At 37.3% G+C, this 23,155-nt stretch overlaps 2 protein-coding genes across 2 annotated transcripts in view; one reads left to right on the forward strand and one right to left on the reverse strand.

Annotated features, from left to right (window-relative positions):
- TYR (tyrosinase) overlaps nt 1–17,872 on the forward strand; it is a 90,389-nt gene extending 72,517 nt beyond the window's left edge. Inside the window, exons 4-5 of the mRNA XM_004434096.3 lie at nt 9,259–9,440; nt 17,646–17,872. Coding sequence (XP_004434153.1) covers nt 9,259–9,440; nt 17,646–17,872 — 409 coding nt within the window. The remainder of the gene's footprint in view (nt 1–9,258; nt 9,441–17,645) is intronic.
- The window catches only part of GRM5 (glutamate metabotropic receptor 5), a 668,354-nt gene that overhangs the window by 637,985 nt on the left and 7,214 nt on the right, over nt 1–23,155 (reverse strand). The gene's annotated exons all lie outside the window — the stretch shown is intronic.

A 23,155-nucleotide genomic window follows, 5' to 3' on the forward strand; every position in this document is an offset into this window, starting at 1 on the left:
TTCTCTGCACTTGAGAGATTTTGTAATCAAATGTCCATTTCTCAGGTAAAGTAAAATGACAAACGATGCCTGGTTCCCACTTCTGTGTATAGCTCTAAAAGTCTTGCTAGTACTTGAAGCAAAGCATTAAAGCTTGGTCCACCTTTCTGTTTTAATTCCCAACTACTAACTAATTTCTTGCATTTTGGTGGAAAAGCATTTATCACGGAATAGAACATCTGTGCTCTGGCTCCAGCCCTGCCAGCTGGGTACAGCTGTAAATGTCAGGGAAATCTGAAATAGAACCCCAGATTTTCTTCTGCTTTCTAGTTGAGTTACTACTGGCAAATCTTAAACTCTTTGACTCAATTTTCTTTTCTGTAAAACGGAATAAATAAAATATTTACCTCCTGATTTGCTGAGGGTTAAATAATCAAGATATATTAAAAGTTTGTGTTACAGAAATTATTTTATTGTTAATTTAGTCCCCTGGTTTAGATTATAAACTCAAGACAACAGCACCGGTTATCATGTAAATATTGAGGAAAGGAAGAAAAAAAGATGCAGTTCCTAATCCCCAGTATACTCATGCCTGCTCTGAAAACAATGTCTCTGCCTCAGTTTGGATTTGTTCCCCCACATAGTAAAAGAAAACAGGGTGATTGTGAGCCTGAATTTCTGAAGTAAGCAAAGTGTTTAATTGATGTTCTAGGATCTGTTTTCTGTACCTTTCCAGCCCTGTTGACAAATCCTGCCTCCAGCTGCAAATCTTAGTCAGAGAGTTAACAGGAGCATTCCGGACCTGCTCAGGCAGAGTAAGGAAGGAGAGAGCAGAAACCAAGGCAGGAATGACTGGAGTGTCAGAGGCGGAAGTCCAGATACACCAGCTGGAAGAACTGGATTGTCATCTTAACTCAGCCCCTCACCAACCTTGTTCACCATTTCCTCTTTTTCTGCCTTCTTGATTATGATTCCACTTTGTCTCTTTTGTTACATTGGCTGTGCCAATGCGTATCCTGTCCTATTCTGATTGTACAGTATTCATTTCTGGTCCCTGATTATAAACTGTGTGAGTCCTTAGAGCAAAGGAACTCTTAGGGTAATTACTGTGTAATTAATGCAGGTGTCATTGAATAACAGCTCACATTTCAAGATGAAGGTCAAGCAGAGCCCCTTCCAAGCTGCCTTAGAGACATGCAATCTGCACTCGAGACCTTGGTAGAAGCACTCGTATTCTCACAACTGCAGAAACACACCCATCCTCCTAGGTAAGCACACATAGGGCAAGGGCATTTACTATAATTAACAACACACTAGCAGTCTAGACCACTGGATTCCAATCCTGGTTGTGCTGCTAACTAGCTCTGATGTTTGGATTAGAATTTCTTTCCTCTATAAAATGAGGGGTTTGGAAGGAAAGAAAACATAAACTAACTATTGCTTTTCAAGCACTGGGCCAAGCACTTCATGAGTATTGTCTCATTTTATCCTTGAGTGTTATTATTCAACCTTTCCCTTCGTTATTGTTCTCATAACTATGTTAAAGTAGATAGTACGATCCACATTCTATACATGAGTATCCTGAGGCTTAGGGAGATTTCACTAAGTTAAAATGAAGATGTTTGTTATCATTTAATAATTAAGGTTTATCTCAACAGGTAAATATTTCAAAACTAGGGCTACATAGAAGAAACAAATACTCCAAAAGAGTAGAAAAGATAGGAAACCACTGACCTTGCTGTTACATAGCTGCAATTCAATATATTTTGAGTGACTAGAATTTTGACTGGCTGGCTCTGGAGGCATCTCAAGCAGTGCTTCTCAAAGACAGGGTGATTATCACTTCATCTGTCCTGGCCTTTCAGAAAGATGACATCTGAGAAGAATAATTCCATATTCTCTTATCTTTTCATTGTCTCACTACTTCCATAGCTTCATTTATTATCTACAGGCTGATGGCTTCTCAATTTATATTTCCAGAGTAATTCCAAACTTAAATATTCAGCTGCCTACCTGACACCCCCATTGGAATGTCTCAAAAGCATCTTCAAGCACAGTACATCAAAAATCTTGATATTAGCATCCTTTCCTCCTGCTACACTTCTTCTCCAGTGACCTACATCTTTGGGAATAAAAATATCTGGTCCAGCAGCATAAGCCAGAAAATTGGGAGTCTTCTGTGACACCTCATCACTTAGTTGTACTGCTTGGGTGGCCACACTTCATCTTGTTGCCTGGACATAGTTTTCTCACTGATTTCTTCATCCCTTGCTCCCTGCACATCAACACTTACTATCCTTCAGTCCTTTCTCCACAGTGCCATCTGTGTAATCTTTTAAAAATGATAATCTGTTCTTGTTATCACCCATCATCCCAGGTACAAACAGTAACTTCCTGTTACTCCTGGGAAAAAAATACAAATATTTCTCACATGGCCTCCACTGCCCTTCATGATTTGGCCCCCAAGTATCTGTCTAGCCTCATCTTGAACCATTCTCTCCTTGTTCTCTATAGACATATAGATCATTTTTTAGTTCCTTGAACTTGCTATATGCCTCCTGTCGGTGGAAGAGGGAGAATCTCCCTCTGCCCTTTTCCTTAAGGTTCTTATGGCTGACCAAATAATTAACAAGACAGGTTAGCAGGAGAAAATAACACCAAGTTTAATAACATGTATACATGGGAGAAAGCAGGGACGCTGCGTTTCTCAACACAATAGCAGAAATTCTCGTCTTAAATACCATGTTCAGCCAACGACAAAGGAGAATGTTGGGAGTGGGGGGAGTCAGTTACAGGAGATTACCGCTAAAGCACAGTAAACAAGAGTAAAGTTATTATGCAGATTTAAGGCCTCACCTTCCACATTGATAAGCCTCTAGAAATGAGGCCATCCCCCCCTCTTCCCAAAACAGGGAGGGAGATACCTTTACAAATAGAGATTTCCCTTATAAAAGTAAATGATTGTCTGGCAACTCCTCACAGGGCCATCCAGAGAATGTGGCCAGAGAGACAGAACTTCCGATAAGATGGGCTTGTTGGTGACTTTTCTATTGTAACCTCTATCCTACATTATCTTTACAGCCATCATGATAGATCTGTTCCAGGAAGGAGCCACCATGTCAAATTCTTTAGGCAGTTAGTGGGGGAGGTCAAATGTCCCTCAGAGAAAACAATCAAGGTAAAGAGATATATTTCAGGGTGGCGAAATCTTGATCTCCCACACTGCCATCAAAGGTCCTTTGCAAATTCTATTCTTCAGAAACACTCTTCTACCATTTCTTTAAATACTCATTCTTCAACACTATCAAAGATTTTCCCAGAGGCTGCTGGCTAAATGAGGCCTCCCCATCAAATCTTGCTACCGTATTGCTTTCTTCCATAGTATTTGCCAGTCTGTAATTATAAATTTATTTCTGAAATTACCAGTTAGTATCTGTCTCCACCACTAGACTCTAAGTACCACAAGGACAGGGAACTTCATCAATACCTGGCACAGAATCAGTTTATTACAGATGCTCAGAATATATATTTTCATTTTTTTATGAAATAGATGAATAAAAGAATCAAAAGTTGTTCTGTTGTATTCATACATACAACATTTTTTTGTTGTAGTGGTAGATTTACTAAAACAAATCAGATCCCAAATATCCAACTACGTTAAGCCTTCCTTGTTAGTTGTTCTTTTGTTTTTTAATAAACTTTTATTTAAGAATAGTTTGCTATTTACAAGAATGTTGTAAAGACAGAAAAGAGTTCCCATATACCCCACATCCTGTTTCACCCATTCTTAACGTCCTACATTAGTATACAATGTTTGTCTCAATTAATGAAGCAATATTGATACATTATTATTAACCAAAGTCTTTACTTTATTAAGATACTTTGTTGTTACCTAATATCTTTTTCTGTTTCAAAATCTCATCCAGGATACCACGTTACATTTACTCATCATGTCTCCTGAGGCTCTTCTTAGCTATGGCAGTTTTTCAAACTTTCCTAGTTTTTGATGATCTTGACAGTTTTGAGGAGTAGTGCTCAGGTGTTTTACAGACTGCCCCTCTACAGACAAATTTACAGATTTGTCTGATGTTTTTCTCATGTTTAGGCTGGAGTTACGTGTTTGGGGGAGGAAGACAACAGAGATAAAGCACCATTCTCTTTACATCATTTCAAGCGTACAGGCTATCGACATGACTTATCATTGTTGATGTTAACCTTGATTGCTGGCAGAGGTGGTATTTGTCAGGTTTATCAAACTGTTAAATGATTTCACCACCCCTCTGTAACGTACTCTTCAGAAGGAAGCCACTCTGTGCAGCCCACACCTCAGGAGTGGGGAGGTGTATACCGCCTGCTATATGTACTCAGAGTATCTACATAATTATTTGGAATTTTTCTGCGTGATAGATTTATGTATTTCTCCTATTTATTTATAAAGTACGGACTCGTCTATATTTAATTTATACTTCAGGTTATAATCAAATATTACTTTATTTATTCTGTGGCTCAAATTGTTCCAGCTTTGGCCATTGGGAGCTATTTTAGTTGGCTCATCTGTCCCTTTGATATACCTCTCCCATTGCGGAGTGGTGGTGTTGCATTCCTTGAGCACTTCTTTTTGAGGATACAAGATGCTCCAGGTTCATCTGCATGTTTCCTACCCCAGCCTTTGAATCAGCCGTTTCTCCAAGGAGCTCTGGTTCTTTTATTGGAGAATATTTCTTCTGCTCTATTTACTCTTTCTTCTCCTTTGTTATTCTAATTACATGTATCTAAACATGTACTCCTTTTGGAATTGTCCCAGAGATCTTGATTTTTTTCCATTCTTTATTTTTTTTCCTCTTTGCATTTCAGTTTAGGAATTTTCTATCTTCAAGCTCGCTAATTCTTTCCTCAGCTGTGTGGAGTGTACTGATAAGCCCATAAAATACCATTCTTCATCTCTGTTATAGTGTTTTTGATTTCTAACATTTCCTCTGATTCCTTCTTAGAGTTTTCATTTCTCTCTTTACAGTACCAATCTGTTCTTGCATGTTGTTTACTTTTTCTTTTAGAGCCCTTAATGTATTATTCATTATTATTTAAATTTGCTATCTGATAATTCCAAAATCTATGTCGTATCTGAGTTGAATCTGATGATTGCTTTGTCTCTTCAGACTGTGTCTTTTTCTTGCCTTTTGGAATACATTGTAATTTTTTATTGAAAGTCAGACATGTTTTACTGGGTGATAGGAACTAAGGTAGATAGGCCTCTAATGTAAGGATTTAAGTTAATCCTGGCAGGGAATTGGGCTGTGTTTAATGATTTTTGTAGCTATAGCTGCCAGAGGCTTCAAATTTCCCTAGTATCTACTTGGTTGTTATCTCCAGGGCTTCCCTGTATACCATTCCTCAGAGAGTCTCTGTCTTGCAGCTCCTCTAGCTGTAATCCACTGTTATTATACTGGAGCTCTGTTGGTATCATGTTAAAGTATGAGGGGGGTGTTCTAAAATATTCTGATTAAATTTCATTCTTTTAATTTGCAATGTCTTGAGGCCGTGACCTTCATAAGTGTTTCTCCACTGGTATAGCTTTTTTGTTTTTTATTTTTTGCCCCTGCCTCCCATTCCCTTTTGTGTTTGCAGCATTCCCAGTCTGTTTCCTTGAAGCCCTGACCCATGTGGCCTATGTTTTATTTCCCCTCAGGTGAGACAGGAAGGTTGGAAGCAGCTGGACTGAGAGGAACACCCTTCCTCTGACTGGGATAATTCTCTGGTAGTCATTTCTCTCGGATTAAAGGGCTTTGTTATGGAGAAGGCTCTGAGCATATTTCACAGTGGTTATTCTCTCCCTCCCTCTGACAGAGCCAGGAGAGGATCTTTCTCTGATCCTCACTGTGAAAACCTGGTAGAGTTCCTGGAGGTAAAACCCCCAAATGTGTGGGAATTCCCCTAAGACTGTGGCTCCCAGGAGTTTCTCACTATCACTAGTGGTCCGTACTCAACCTCCATCATTCATCAAAGTGTTTAAGTATTACTACCAGTTTATGGATCCAGCTGCCTCTCCTCCTGGTAAGCAAATCTCAGCTGTGTTCCTGTGGATGCACTTATGTCTGCAGTTTTAGGGGGAGGCAGTTTGCCCTGTGATCTCAGTTCTCTCATAGATCCAAGAAAATTGCTGATTTTCCATTTTTCTAGTTGTAAGGATGGGAGTAACCAGGCTCTTTACATGTCAGACCTGAAACCGGAAGTCCCGTGTTACTTTTGCATATAAAACACATCCCTTCTTGTTTCCATCTGTGATCATCTTTACTCTTCCTAATTCCTCTATAGTGCGTTTCACTGTTGCACAGACTTCCAGAAAACTGTCTAGATACAATTTAAATAAATCTTTGGTAAGAAGATAATTTTTTTCCCAAAATGTCAGTGTGATTATCTAAGTTAAACATTAGTATTCCGAGATGAGCCATTCTAGACGTGGTTTGATGAAATTAACTGAAGATAAGAACCACTGATGAAGAATTTAATCAAGATTAATACCTTCATTTTAAAAGGTTGATAAGGTGGGTGAGCACATTAATGGTCTCATCCATTAAATCTTTTGGTGCTAAGAATTGATGTCCTTGTCCCACACAGGTAAAGAATTTTTATTTCTTGTCAGAAATAAGATTATGTATAAATTGAACTATAGTAGTAATTTTTCTCAATCGACGAAAGGCACAATTTTTGCCTCAAGCCCTTATCTATTAGCTCATTGTATTTTGGGCTGTTTCTAAATCACTCAGTTTAATAGAGATGGGGGAGAGATTAATTACAGAGAGCCTCCTCATTAAAAAATAGAGTTACCAGTTGAAAACTGTTAAATATTGTTTCAACATTAAACATTGTTTAATACAAATAAAATGTCTTATAAAACATTATCTATAATACCATTCTCTTCTTTGTTAAAGTATATATGTAATGCTATTTATGCATATTTTAAACACTAGATGTAATAAAAATATAGAGCAATTATGTGTAATTTTTTTCTCTTCTCCTTTTTGTTTGCTTATATTTTCTGAATTGTATATAATGAACAAGTAACGCTTTTGTGAAAAGAAGAAAACTGTAAAAAAAAAGATTAATTCATAAGATTATAGAACTTGAATAGAATTTGGGGTTTATTTGTTAAGCCAGTTCCTAATTTCTTCAGTTGAAGAAACTGAAGTACACACAGAAAAACCAATCTTCTTGAATACTCTTCTTTCCTATTTCTGCCCATTAGAATAATAGCCATTCTTCAAGACCCAGCTCAAATATACATAGCTTCAGCATTTCTATTATAGCATGTCTCACGTCTCTCACCAATTGTAAAGTTCTTCCAATATAACAATAAAAATGTGGAGGAGGAAGAAGAGAAAGAGACGCCGTGAGTACGATGATAGCTTCTGCTTACCATTTGTCAGCACTAAGCTATGTATCTTACATTATTTTCGTTAATCCTCACAATATCTTCATGATATAAATGTTATCCCCATTTTACAGAGGAAGGAAAGGAAAATCAAACAGGTTAAGAAATTTTACAAATTTCCCTGGTCACAACCCACAGAACTCAGATTTTTACATAGGTTCATGTTTCTCCAAAACTTGATGTATAGTAGGTACTCAGTAAACTTATTTCATAATTGAGCTATTTAGGGACCATTTGGCATTCATGGGCCAGATTCTCAGTGTTTAGCAGTGGTTTGATGATCCCTCAATTAATTCACAATTAAACCCCAACTTTGACCACAACTAGTATTTGAAGTCCAGATTCTCTAAGCAAATAGAGTTGTTTTCCATGACGGAAGAAATGATCACCACTGCTGCCATCTGGCTTCCTTGTTCTCTTCTTTATTGTACTTCAAAATGGTTTTTCAAAAAATTTGTCTGTTTGTTTGTTTGAAGCATTATCACTTTCTTTTTTAGACACCTGCCCACCCCACCATGCACTAACCTTTTATCTCCTAGCTTAAATTTTCTAGCTAACTAACAAGAGCTTACTTATTTAGCACTTTCATAAAAATTATTACATTGGATAATCCCTTTGGAAATGATAGAATAGATATTGTTATTTTCTTTTTAAGGATGAGGAGGCTAAGTCTCCAAGAGGTTCAGTGATTTGCTTAGAGTCATACAGCTGTGAAACCACTGAGCTAGGTCACGAGGGGACTTCTCGGACTCCAGATCTAGTGTTCTTCTTTCTATGTTACATGGCCTGATAATATAAAGCCACTCTCTTTGTCCTACTTTCATCAACCCACTATAAATCCTTAAGTAGCTTGAGTTTCTACTCCATTTTTACTGTATCTTTTTAACCCCTTGATTTTTTAGCTCTTGTTCCAGTCAGTTTTTAATTGCATACAACAGAAGCTAACTCTGGCTGATTTAAACAGGAAAATAATTTGCTGAGAGGATATGAATAACTCAGGAAATAACAGAGAAGCAGGTTCAGAAACAGGTGGGAACAAGGGAGAAGGGCAGCAGTCATGTCCTCTGCCAAAATCATGTTGTAGAACACAGGATTTTCCTGGACTGTGGATACTTTTGACGGTGCTTCTGGCCTTGCTGCCCCTAAAAACTGGATGTTGTTATTGCGACTGCTTATTTTTCCATTGTCCTAGCTTCTTTGTGTCACTATCTTCCTTATGAAAGTCTTGGATGGGTATAGCTGATTGGATGAGCATTGATTATGTGGTCATACTCTAGCTTCAGGGAGAGTTGGGGAACCAAGTACAAATATTTTTAGCCTTCATAATGAGAGGTGAGCTCTTTCTCCCCCTGAGAGCATTAAGCATACACTTCACCACACATAACAAGGAGGTTGAACTAATTAAAATTCCCCCACCTTGACCAAAAAATGACCAAGTTCCCGTACTGATTCCAATTGAGTTGTGCGTGTTCTTTCTTTGGGCTAACTTTCTTTGAGACAAGGTACATACTAAATTTACAACTATGACTCAATTGTCACTCAACCAATAATTACCCTTGCTCTGCAGCATTCTGAAAGGTCTAAATGTGTCATGTAAATTTCATTTATCTTCTAAGAAATTCCTTCTTCAAAGTTATCCTGTAATATTTCTTTCAAATGAATGAGCTTCATCAGGGCCTGACAGCATGAACTAGTGCTTTACAAAATATTTTCAAAGCATGAAAAATGTATTTGGCATCTTTCCATGTCTCGGGATTTTAAGATATGCCCTGTTATTTTACTCTAGGAATTCCAGGTATTTCTTTTATAAACAATATGTTTCTGAATCTGAATAATCCTTTCCTCTGCAGTATTTTTGAACAGTGGCTCCGAAAGTATCATCCTCCTCAAGAAGTTTATCCACAAGCCAATGCACCCATTGGACACAACCGGGAATCCTACATGGTTCCTTTTATACCTCTCTACAGAAATGGAGATTTCTTTATTTCATCCAGAGATCTGGGCTATGACTATAGCTACCTACTAGAATCAGGTAAAGTTCAATTTGTTTCAAGTGAATTGCTGAATCTAGAGTGACCAATTTGTTTTGAGCGAGTACAAAACCTTATGTTTTTACAATGTTATCCCCAAACTCTTTAAATTGGGAAAGTACATTACAATCCTTAACTTATCACAAATTTGTTATTACATGAACCAAGTTGCAAGGATCTTTAAATTTTTATCTATTCTGCTTAATATAAAGCATTTTGTACATGGCAACCATGGGAAGATCACCAAAATTAAAGTCAGAAAAAAAAAGTGGATTTGAGACGTGCCTCTATCAGCTGACTGTTGTGTGACCTTGGAAAATTTTACTTCAATTCCCTGAATCTCAGTTTCTTTTTTGTGTGTGTGAGGAGATCAGCCCTGTGCTAACATCTGCCAATCCTCCTCTTTTTTTGCTGAGGAAGATTGGCCCTGGGCTAACATCCATGCCCATCTTCCTCCACTTGATATGGGACGCCGCCACAGCATGGCTTGCCAAGCAGTGCGTTGGTGCACGCCCAGGATCCAAACCGGCAAACCCCGGGCCGCCGCAGCAGAGCGCGCGCACTTAACCGCTTGCGCCACCGGGCTGGCCCCTGAATCTCAGTTTCTTAACCTGAAATATTGGGATCAGAATACCTCAAAGAGATGTTGTGTTAATTAAATGAATATGATATGTTAAAGAGCCTAGTGCGGTGTGGCATGAAATAAACATCTAGCAGTTCTGAAATCCTCTTTGGGAAATTCCTGCTACGGTTACCAAGAAAATTTGTGGACATTTTGATTTTAAGCCCAATTAATAATAATAATGATAACAGCTATTATAATTATAATTGTTATGACTATAATTAAAGTAGTAATATAAAACTATAGGATTGTAATTAGATCCGGGCTTTAAATAATCTTCCTGAGTAGAACTATGTCAGTATCTTCTTGATAAATGAGCAACAGATCTCCTCCTACCCAAGAGCCTGCTAGACGCAGATTCCGTACATGCGTTATTAATCAACCGTATATTAGGTAAGTATTGTTATCCCTAGAAAGAGGTGAGGACACTGATACTGAGAGAATTTAAGTGACTTTCCCAATATCAAACACCGATACATGGAGCAGCCAGATTTCAATACTATGAAGTCCTCTTTTCATTTCACTACTATGCTTCCACTCTCACACAAGAGGATCAGCAACTAAAGACAGTAAAACAACATACGGGCTGTGGGTAAGAGGTATTCAACAAGCATCGATGTTTCATTATATTCACTTATAATTCATGAAAACATAAACAGATAAGTAAAATAAAATGAACAATTGACTGACATTTAACAACTTCCTACCTCTTGTGCTAGACTTTAATGACACATAAATGACTGACATAGTTCCAGACCTCAAGGAGGTCTAAACTCAGTGTGGAAGTTAGATAATTGTGCAAGAAAGTGTAAAATATCAGGCTGTGCTAAGTGCAGTAAAAGAGTCATAAAGAAAATCCTACAGGAGCACAGAGGAAAAAGCAATGACTTCTGAATAATTAGAATAATAGAAAGACAAGACAAGGCCTTGAAGGATGAGCAGGCAAGTAGTAGATAGAAAAAGGCAGGGAATCTGCTAAACAAAATAAAAATAGAGGTTGAAAGTGTACACTGTGTTTATGGAATGCTGAATTCTCCTATTTGAGTAGTATGAGCAATGAAAAATTACACTGAGGAGATAAATTGAGTCATTTTATAACAGCTAACACATATTGAGTATTTTTTATCTGCCAGGAACTCTTCTAGGTGTGTTGCATGCATTGTTTCCTTTAATCTTCATAACTACCCTATGAAGTAGTGACTATTATTTCTTTTTCCTTTTCAGAGAGGAGAAAATAGAGGCTTAAAGAATATAAATAACTTGTCCCAGACCATCTAGCTAGTATGTGGCATAGCAGAACCACAATTTAGAACCAACAGGATTGGTTTTATCACCCTTTTCTTGCCCTTTGGGGGACCATTAGTTGAACAGATATGGGTTTGATTGACCTGTTTTGCTTTATCTGAAGATCATAGCCAATAAAAGGAATACTAAAGTGGCTGGCAGAGGAGGTCAGTTCTTGAAAACCTTGAGATCACAGAGCAGAGGATTTTGCACAAGGGTGGAGGTGTAGTAAGGGGAGGAGCTTCCTGTGAATGAAAAAGATGGGCAGTTTCAACAGGTTTTCCATTTCTTCTATAAACACTCACAGTACATAAAGAAAGGAGCATATTGGCAACAATTTTTCAAAGATTCACCACTTGGGATTTTATTTCTCTATTTTTCCATTTTTCAAGCTCTCAGATATGACATAATTTTTTACATACACATAGTCATGTTTAATCACTCCTTTCTTAGAGTTGCATGGTAATTTTTCTATGTATGAGTCTTTCCCCTCTCAGCCTTGGCTGTGAGCCCTCTAAGGTCAGACTTGATATCTTGCAAGCTTCTCTATTCTAAGTACCAATAATATCTGTTATCTGGTATGGAGTGGAATCAATTTGAATGCAAGAGATGGTTATCACGAAAAGTGGTATCTCTTAACCAATATAAGTAAAGCTTACTAGAAAAATGTCACTCCTTTTAACAACCAGGTCACTTTTAGTTATGTATTTTAAACATGTTTTCAAGTCTTCTATCACACTAGGTATTTTCTAGGTGATTTTATTGATTTATTTATTCTCTCTACATATATATGTTTAATAACTACTTTGAACAAGACGTTGTCTTAGAGACTATGAATACATTGAGAACGGTATAGTCTCTCTTCACAGAGCTTACATTCTAACGGAAGAGAAAGACCTTAAACAACTACTTACCTAATGACTCATTTATTTAGACGTGCCTATCTCTAGGGGTCAATGAAGTGATATTTCAGAGGACAGCAGCATGACAGGAAGAATTAATTCCTTAAATAAGGTGTCAAGATTATGGATTTTGGCCATATTGTTGGAATAATGGAAGCCATTGATGAATTTTAAATAGATCACAGTCATATTTGAGTTTTCAGAAGATTACTGTTGCTGCAGCAGGTAGAAAGTTTTGTAGCAGTTGCAAAGCGCATACAGAGAGGCCAGTGAAAACACTATTACAAATGTCCACGGTACAGGTAAAGATAGTTTGGATTGCAGTGGTGGTGATAGGAAGGAAGGCAGAAGCATGAAAGAATTTGATATTATTTTGAAGACAAAATTTACAGAACTTGAAAAGTGATTTATATACTGAGCAAGAAAGAAGGAGATGTTAGAGATGCCTTTAAGCTTCCTGGCCTATGAAAATGATGAATGGTGGTACAATTCACTGAGATAGTAACAATAGGAGCAGGGCCAGACATGGGAGACTCTCATGGCTGTTTTTGTTACACAGAGAAATGGGGTGATGTGAGATATTAGGGTAAATATGTCTCTGGGGAAGTTGGATAGCTTTGACACTCAGAAGCTATTCTGGCATGCAGATACTAATGTGAGAGACGTCAGCATATAAATTATCTCTGCTAAACTTCACAACTCTATGTGTTAGTGATTTTTATTCTGTTTTATAGGTAAGTAAATTGAGAATCAGAAAGAAAAAGTGACTAATCCTAAATCACAAAGCCAGTAAGTGGCAAATATTCCCACTAATTCTTTCTCCATTACTCCACAGAAGGGAGTGGTCTCTTTAGTTGCTATATGTCTTCTACACATATGTTCCAACTCATTGTTCCTTCCCTAGTGTCCAAATGGGTACTTTTTACTGAAAAGGAAACAAAAACCATTGGATGAGAGAAAGGAGAGGAGGGTCAAAGAGTCACATTAAGGGCTTAAATGTATTTATTATTTATTTCTAATTAAATTTTTAAAAATGAAATTTATTTGAAATATTTTATCTGGAGCACTTTTCATACACCTGTGAATCTACATAGTTAATTTTAGAGAAGTTTGACTTTAAAATAAGCAACAACAATTGCTTATTTTCTATTTTACGAGTTATTCTGTTGTTGCTTCTGTTGTACTTTCAAGGAGTTTAAAATTTATCTCTATTCATTGCTAAACTTTAAGCTTATTAAAAAATCCTTAAAAATTTCTTGATATAATTTAGTTCAAGCAGTGCCTTATTCATCATTCAGGGATTCATGTTTATAATTACTTGAGTGTTTTCTGTAAAAGGCAGCTGATGTCTGGTATTTGTCAAACATTTTCTCTTATAATTGAATTTAGTGATGCTTTTAAAATTGAGTAGCAAGTGATTTTGCTGCATGCGTATCTGATTAAAGGTGAGACCAAAAAGCTTTGGCAATGAAAAGTTGTGTCTTCAATGCTGCTGGTAAATGTAATCTCGCTTTCTGCGTGGTACTGCTCTGTTGAGAGCTTCCTTCATCCCATATATTCCAAAAGACCTGGACATTTGATTTTAAAAATGAGAGGGGGTGACATGTTCACGGTAACTGGAGTGTCTCATTCTGCAGATGGGATTTGATGAGGCTTCTGTCATTCATAGTTTGTTCAATAGCTATGCTTGGCTGTATATATACACAGGTGCATGTTGTTCCTTTTGCCTGGGAGAGCTTGCCATCAACATCACACTCTCCAGTTCTAGCTCATTCTTCTACTCAGTGGGATAGTCTTCCGGGATGTCTTCCCTGACTCCCCAGAGAGATATCGGAGGTCTTTTCCCCATGATCTCATTGTACTGTTTACATCCTTTCACTGGAATAGCATTACTCTCGAAATAATACGTTTACTTGTCAGTCTCCTCTTTCAGTTATTGCTTCCTTCAGGCCAGGGATTCTGCTGACTTATCTTTTTACCTGTAGTGCCTGGACCACCACCTGTCATGTAGTGTGACTCAGCGAACATTTGTCGAATTAATGAATGAATAGAGGATGAAAGATAAAACAATAAGACATAATGATCTCAAAGTTTGTGATCAAGCCTGAAAAGTAAGATATACATATAAATAATTATAACACATAGACAATTGTGCCAAGTGTCACAGGGGATGAAAGAAAGAAATAGTCTGAGAATCCAGAAGATAAAGCTGAACTGAATCAGAATCAGTTTAAGAGAGAAAAACTCTCCTTGGAAGCTGGTTCAGTTGAAACGTTGATAAAATTATTATGAAATAACAAGAATCGAAACAGTTACAAATTACTTTCTATGTGCTGGGCATTGTACCAAAGTCTATACATGCACGGTTCAGTTTAAACATTACAGGCAAACTTTGTATGTTACAGATTCCTAATTCATGAAATTAGGATAATGGTCCCTAACTGCCTCATGTATTTGTTGTGTGAATAAATAAAATCATTTCCATATGATTTGGAAATGATAAAGCATAAAACAAATAGAAGACTATATGATTATTCTGAAGAGAATGGGTAACAATAAAAACGAAACTTTAAGTAGATAAAGATGTTAGAAAAATTATAATATTAAGAAATAATTTAGGGGCTGGCCTAGTGGTGTAGCGGTTAAGTTCAAGCTCTCTGCTTCAGAGGCCCAGGGTTCGCAGGTTCGGATCCGGGGCACGGACAGACACACCACTTGTCAAGCCATGCTGTGGCGGCATCCCATATAAACTAGAGGAAGATGGGCACAGATGTTAGCTTCAGAGGCCCAGGGTTCGCAGGTTCAGATCTGGGGCACGGACAGACACACCACTTGTCAAGCCATGCTGTGGCAACATCCCATATAAACTAGAGGAAGATGGGCACAGATGTTAGCCCGGGGCCAGTCTTCCTCAGCAAAAACAGGAGGATTGGCTACGGATGTTACCTCAGGGCTAATCTTCCTCACAAAAAAAAAAAAAAAGAAGAAGAAGAAGAAATAATTTAAAGTGACACTGTTGGGGTACAAAGCAGATAGCTGAGAAAGAAAGTCTGAATTTAGCTTGAAGCCATCGAGAAATACAAAGAGTGTTTCAAAGGAGACAGCCCATTGCTGACAATAAAAATTGAGACCACCTGGAATGAACTAAAGTGGAGAAACTATAAGAGAAGCTGCAGAGCAGAAGGACAGACACAGAAATAGTGTTTAAAAACTGTGACTTGAGCCAGCACTGATGGCCTAGTGGTTAAAGTTCAGCACGCTCCACTTCGGCAGCCTGGGTCCGGTTCCCAGACGTGGAACCATACCACTCATCTGTCAGTAGCCATGCTGTGCCAGTGGCTCACACAGAAGAACCAGAAGAACTTACAACTATACACAACTATGTGCTGGGGCTTTGAGGGGGAGGAAAGAAGAAAAAAAGGAGGAAGATTGGCAACAGATGTTAGCTTAGGGCGAATCTTCCCATGGAAAAAACAAAACAAATACTGTGACTTGAGCTTGAGCTGAGCATTTAAACAATAAAAGAAATCATATTTATTATGTTAACCTCTATGTAATCGTAATCTGCATTTTGTTAGACATTTTAATGTACTATGTATTGGAGTGACTAATAGCAATATAAGTTAGGCATTTGTAGTCCCATTTTCAAAATAGTTTTTAAATATATTAAAAACAGTAACTTCTGTGTTTGATGGAAATGACTTTTCATATTTTTAAATTTATTTTTAATTTTAGCTTTGTTGGCTTTCATTGTTTAGATTTAAATTAATATTATTCAAAGTTATAAATCTTTTTAACTATAATTTATTCAATAATGTTTATCCTTTGCAAGTTATGGCCCTTTCCTGATGAAGAGAAACGCTAAATTGTGCTTAAATGAGGTCTAAGAACTTTAGGTATCCTAGTGGCAGCTGGCAGAAAGATGCTGCCAAGGACAGAAGAAGAAAAGATAACAGGAGAAATGGACAGGCTGTTAGCCCTATAGTCCTACTTAAGCCAGGGAAACTCCACTTTCATCTTCTTTGAATGAATATTGGACTGTAATATAAATTAGTTTTTAGCAAATTCTCCTGATTAAACAAAAAGGAACATTCCTTCTTTAGTTGCTCTGAACATTAGTGAGTTTATGGTGAACAGTGAGACTCATTTTAAATTTTACTTCATGTCACTATCTACTCTTTCTAAGATATTTTATTAAATATTCCTTTTCTCCTTGGTTTGTGGAACTCATTTTTATTATATATGAAGCTTACATACAATCATATGTCCAGAATATCCTAAGGTACTTACTCTACTCTCTTTTGTTGTTTTTGTTGTTGTTAGAACTGTGGAGTTGATTCTGACTCCTAGCAACCCTGTGTACAGCAGAGCAAAACCCTGCCCAGTCTTTTGACACCACCCTCTTACCTTCTGGCACTCTATCAGACAATGTTCCTCTCCTCTCATAGGGTTTTCATGGCAAATCTTTTCAGAAATGAGTGGCCAGGTCCTTCTTCCTAGTCTATCATAGTCTGGAAGCTCTGCTGAACCTGTCCACCATGGGTGACCCTGCTGGTATTTGAAATACCAGTGGCATAGCTTTCAGCATCATAGCAACGTGCAGCTGCCACAGTGTGACAACCGATAAATGAGTGGCGTGGTTCCCTGACCAGGAGATGAACCTGGTCGAGGTGGGGAAAGCCATGGAATCTTAACCACTAGACCACCTGGGATGGCTATAAATAGTGATGGGTACTTTAAAATCAAACAAAAGAAAACAATAATTTATTAACTTCAAGGGAAAATAACATAAGAACGAAAATGTAATCATAGTCTACTATTTGGTTCAACTGTGAGTAATATTTAAGTACTAAAAATAATGAAATCCTAGATGTGGATTTGACCCCAAATCATGATACTATTATACTGAAAAGATCAAGGAAGGAAAAGGAGTTGTAAGAGAGCTACAATCATTATTTATATACGAGGAACTTCAGATATAAACTTGATGATTAAGAGATAGTAATATTTGCTTATTATTTAGAAATACAGAGGCAAATACCAGAATAAATAGATAAAAGAGTTACAGTAGCTGACCTGGGGGAAGGCACTGGATAATTTACAGATCAGATAGTATCTATAAACTTCAAAACATCCCAACAAGGTGGTATCATTTTCCTATTTTCCTGATGTGGAAACTGAGGATTAGAAGTGTTAGGTGTAACTTTCCCAAGCTCTTTTAGCTACTAAGTAGCAGAGCTGGCACTCAAATCCAAGCATCTGACTCCGAAGTCAGGAAAATGATGCAAGGATAATGACGAAGATGATGATGAGGATGATGATGATAGTGGTGATGATGATGATGATGATGATAATGATGATGATGATAGTAAAAACATTGGGATATCTTTCTCTTTCAGATTCGGACTTTTTTCAAGATTACATTAAGCCCTACTTAGAGGAAGCAAGTCGGATCTGGCCGTGGCTCCTCGGGGCAGCTATGGTAGGATCTGTACTCACTGCTGTGCTGGGAGGGCTCACTAGCCTGTTATGTCGTCGCAAGAGAAAGCAGCTCTCTGAAGAAAGGCAGCCGCTCCTCATGGAAAATGAGGATTACCACAGCTTGTTGTATCAGAGCCATTTATAAAAGGCTGAGGCAGTAGAGGAGGGCCAAAAATCCTGACCTCACTCCAACTCACATGATGTTCAAGTCCCCAGGGGATGGCTCAACAGAAATCCCTGGTATTTGTCTGTGCAGACCATTATCAGAATTGTAATCTGATACAAAGTGTACCTCTCCTTCAATTCAGGTAGATTACACCTGTCCTTGCTTTGCTGTTTTCCTGATCATCTCTTTGACAGGTTTTCCTCAAGACAGTATTTCCAAGGAGAGGATGCCATTTGGTAATGAGTAACTGCTACTTGTATCTGAATGAAAGTGCTCCTATAAAATGTAGGAATCATTTTGATTTTTTTCCTCCTGATCTTTTTAATGACATTTCTTTTTTATTGTCCTCTTTCTTTGATTTTAATAAAATAGTGACAAATTTACACTGACTCCTTTGAGCTTAAGAAATATATTTTTATTTTCCTCAGAAAGCATAATGTTTCCTTCATATTTTACATTCTGCACCAAAATGTGTTATGGACTTCAAATAGAAAACAACCTTCAGCTCTTTCCTGCTATAGTCCTGACTGTACATTTGAAGGTCACTGAAAACAAGGGCCCCGCCCCTATAACAAATCTGGCTAAGTGCCTGTCTCAAGGTGTGCTCATTAAATGTTTACAATGACAATAAAAATCCTACTAAGAGGTTTTTTTTTTATCTTCTAACAAGAATTTTATATCATTAGAGAATGTTTAAAATGCTACAAAACATTTGAAGGTTGAGAACAATTATGTGAATATTGGCCTGTCTGCAGTTCTAGTAAAATAGCTTATTTCTATTTTTCTTGGCTATTAAGACCTTAAATTAGGATGTCCAGATAATCCTGCTACTTGAATTTTTGGGTCCAGTTGAATTTCCAAAAATAGTCCAATTGATATTACATTTGTATTATAGCTGTGTATAGCATGAAAGACTAGGACCAGGGGATGGAAATTATAGGGGACTCATTTTGGTCCAATAAAAAAAAGAATTGTCCAATACTCAGAGCTTTCCAAAACCAAAATGGACATCCTTAGAAAATAATAAATGGTTGCCTCTATAATTCTTCACATATAGGTTGGATGGCTAATTCGACTTGAATTCTATAAAGAGTATGTAAGTATTAAGTCTATAGTAATACTTATTTAAATTGGCTCAGGACTCTTAACAACTCCCAGTTCAGAAGCTGGGCCGAGCGTGCTCTATAAAAAGTCCCTATCATTCTGCCACAGTGTTTCAGAGTGTTTCACCAGATTCCAATTTCTACCGTCTTATCCAAACTCATTTGTTCTGTCCAGGTATTCTCAGTCTCTGGTTCCCTCGTGCCTGGTTTGTATTTGTCAGCTCAGTGTTCTCAAATATGTACTTCAGTTTGACTTCTTGACATATTTTCAGGCTCATATCTGAACACCGTCTTTGCCCTCTCTCTTAATGGCATACTTTAAAGACAAACTTGTCCAATCCAGGCTCCCAGAAACCTGCCTGGCTCTGACACCTGAACCGCTACATTCTGGGAGGGTACTTAAGAGGAGACCCACTGATCTGTATGGTACCTTTCAACTAAAATATTCTACAATTACTATAAGATCTGAAGCATAGTATTCAGATTGTTTATGAATGCACTTAAAAATGGATTGACTGAAAATTTTGAGCTCTTGAAAATGCCTTTATCTAGAAAAGACTGACCTAAAGTCTAGATCACATAATTTCACATGGCTATATTTCACTTAGGCCCAGTTTGAGTTTCAAAGAAAAGCAAAAATTATCCCATTATACACATTGGTCAAATGATTTTTGCTAATTTTCATCTAGAATAAATAGAAATTTATAATTATTGCTGAAGTAATGTCATTGACTCTCAGAAATTACCATAGTTAATAAACTCAGTTATAGAGCAGTATTTATCTTCTAACTCCCATTAGTTTCAGACTTATCATTTGCTAGCTTGTCTAATTTCTGATGCCTAGTGGAGAAGAGTCAGGCAAGAGACGGAGAGCAGCAGAGTTATTGACACAGTGGGGGTCTGTGGAACTAGAAGGCAAATACTAGGGATTATATCCTCATCTTGGTGCATGACCAGAAAAAAAAAGATTAAAAATGAATTAGCTATGGCATCTGAGGACTGGATTCAATTTAGTTGGGAATTGGAACTAGTAAAACCGAGAGCAAGGAGCGGAAAAAGAAATTTGGATAATGGTCCGCAGAAGATTCTGGAGAAGCAATAACAGTGATTGTGGTTGCCTTTAGTCCGATCTCAGAATGCAAGACAATTACTTAGCTAGGTTTGATTTGAAGGCAAAATTTTAGTCCAGGGGGTATTTTTAATCATTTTTACAAAGCATATTGAATAAAAGTTCATCCAAGGAATATTCATGGTTACTGACAAGGACCTGTATAAAGTCAATCGTTTCTTTATCACAAGGCAATTCCCTCCTTTATTACTGCACTTCAACATAGAATATTGTTTTGTTTCTCTAGAGGCTCAAGGCATCTACTTGTGTAGCAGCAACATCTGTGATAAAACTACCACCACATTGATTCCATGGTTTTCTCAATAAGGTACCAAAATTACATGACTGATATTTCAATATACCTGGCAGTTTCATTCAATTCTAATCAACATTATATTCTGTGGCATTGTCTTAGAGTGTGGCTTTTATAAATTGCTTCATTTTTGACTCTGCTCTTTTTCCATTGTTGCATTATGTCACATTTTGTTATAGAGAAAGACATAAGCAGCTGCCACTCTTTTTGTTCCTCTTTCTGTGTTTTATTTAAAAAAAAACAAAAGAGTATTTTTAGTACCTAACCTTTCCAACAAGTCAAATATATAATTCTCCATCTGTAGAAATAAATATGTGTTGGGTACAAGTCATTTCAACCAGTGTCTCTTGCTGGCTGACAACTGGCATTGATTGTGAATGCTTTTAAATAGCCTTTTCCTTGTTTATATGGGCTTTGATTTGCAGGAACAGTTTTCTTTGTCATCATAAAAAGGGCCTCCTTGGGGCCACCTATTGTGAGCCTGTGCTATTTTGGAGGGCATGACAGTAGAACAAAGTTCCCCTCCTCTTGTGATTAGACTTCTGAATGCTGCTGAAATGCAAGTAAAAAGAGAGTTCTTAAAAAAATTTTGTTGCTTGTTTTCAAAAGCATTTGCTAGTTTGTACAATAAATATAAAATTGCCTATGGCAACCACTGGAGGCCTTAACGATTTTCAAATCATTCAGCTATTTAAAACTATATAAGAATAATCTAAATATTTTCTTTTAAATAAAAGCCTAATTAAAACTTTATATAGCTCATGTTTATCTAATTGTTTTATGAGTTTTTTTCTTAGTAGCAATTTAAGAAATTATTCTTAAAACTTCATGTTAATCTACCAATTCTTGTCTGTTTTACCATCATGATCCTACTGATTTCTAATTTGTTATTTAAAAATAAATAACAAAGATGTTACAATTTAGTGAGTAGTTAATGATGTTTCAAGAACTGTGCTAAGCACTTCCTATATGTGAACTCATTTAATCTTCATGTCATCAATATGGGAATAAGTATTATTTGTGTTTCAGTGGGGAGACTGTGGCTTAAATAGGAGAAGAACCTTGCCCAGGTTTACACGTCTGTTCAGTAGTTTAAGTAATTTAGCCAGGATTTGAATCCAGTTCTTCCTTCATAATTATAAGTTTCATTGTTGTTTGTTATTCAACTATGTTGATGTGTCATAACTTACCAATTCTTTTCTACTGGACATTTAGGTTTTGTCTAGTTTTTAAACCACGTTTAGTGCTGTAAGGAATCTCTTGGTGCATCTGACATTTGATTTGTCTCAAATTATTTTCCAGGAGTACAATCTCTGGGTCAAAGCATATGAATGACTTTATGACTTTTCTAATGGGTTGCCACAGTGCCTGTGAAAAGGGTTGCATGGATGTAAAAATGCAAAGAGTCTTATACTCTACCGACTGAGCTAGCCAGCATTCAAGTCTCTTTAGATTCTGTCAAATAGGCTCTGGCTTTCACATTTCAACTTAAACTGTAGGTTTGTTGGTTTTCACAATTCACCTTAAAATAATTACCCCCAGCCTTTCAATGTCTTTTTTCACTGTATCAATGGCACTTAACAAGAGCAATTTGCCTTGAACTTCTCAAACCTTTAGGTTATGCTTTAGTTACAGGTGCATTCCATTCTACTATTAGCCTCTGGCAGGTGAAGTTTGTAACAATTGCTCACTACAGCATGTTAGGAGTTGTCCCCACTCCAGCCATGACTAGTAATGGAGTCTCCATTGCCAATTACCTGGTAGGTTATCCAAAAGCAAGATCCTATTTCAGAGGCTGCTTCCTAAGACCACTTCTGACACAGATGTCTTCATGTGGTTTCCCCAGAGATCTCAGCTGATCCTATGGTCATCTGAAGCTGGGATAGTCCTTTAGAACTGTCCCAAATCTAGGCAAGGAACTTCAGCTTTTGTTTGTCAACACTGTCTAGTCATCGAGCTGCCCCAGGAGAGGAGGTGTAAACTGGGCAAGAGATTCCCTTCTGTGAGCACAATGGCTAGGGAGGGTCTCAGCTATGAGCAATCAGCAGCCGACATTAGACAGTAACTGGGGAAATGAGTGCCTCGGTCCTGAAGGAGCAGTCTGTTCAGTACAGCACAGCATCCACTACACATGGAGACTCTTATCTTCCCATTTTACTTTCTTTTTGAGTCTTCTTTTCCAAAATTTCCACAATTACTGATGATTCTCAAGTTTATATCTCTAGTCCAAGCTTCTTTTCAGAGTTCCTGACTGATAGATCCAACTGCTTATTTTTAAAATTTCCTTAAATATCCTGCAGGAATTAAACTTACATTTAAAAAAGAGCTCTCAATATCCTTCTAAAATTTGCTCCTCCTCCAAACTTCCACAAGTTAATAAATGGCACCTATACCCAAGCCATTTCTCATGTGAGAAACTTGAAGTTCCTTCTAATATATCATCTTCCTTTACCCTCCATCAACGTGTGGAACTCTTGATTCTACTTGCAATATACACTAAGTTTGGAATGTCTCCACTTTGTTCCACCCTGCCCTTGGTGTCACAGTAATCTCTCTATTTCAGTTCTAGTCTAAGCCATCATCCTCTGTAGCTGAAACTACTACAATAGCCTCTTGGCTGGATTCTACCTTCTTCACTTGCCTTTTTCTAATCCACAGAGCAATTGAAGCGGCTGTTATAAAGCACGCTTATAACACTTCAGAAGGTTACCATTCCTCTCTGGTTAAATTCCAAATCC

The sequence above is a fragment of the Ceratotherium simum genome, chromosome 7 (genome assembly GCF_057802395.1).
Source record: "Ceratotherium simum simum isolate JZ-2026a chromosome 7, ASM5780239v1, whole genome shotgun sequence".
NCBI lineage: Eukaryota > Metazoa > Chordata > Mammalia > Perissodactyla > Rhinocerotidae > Ceratotherium > Ceratotherium simum.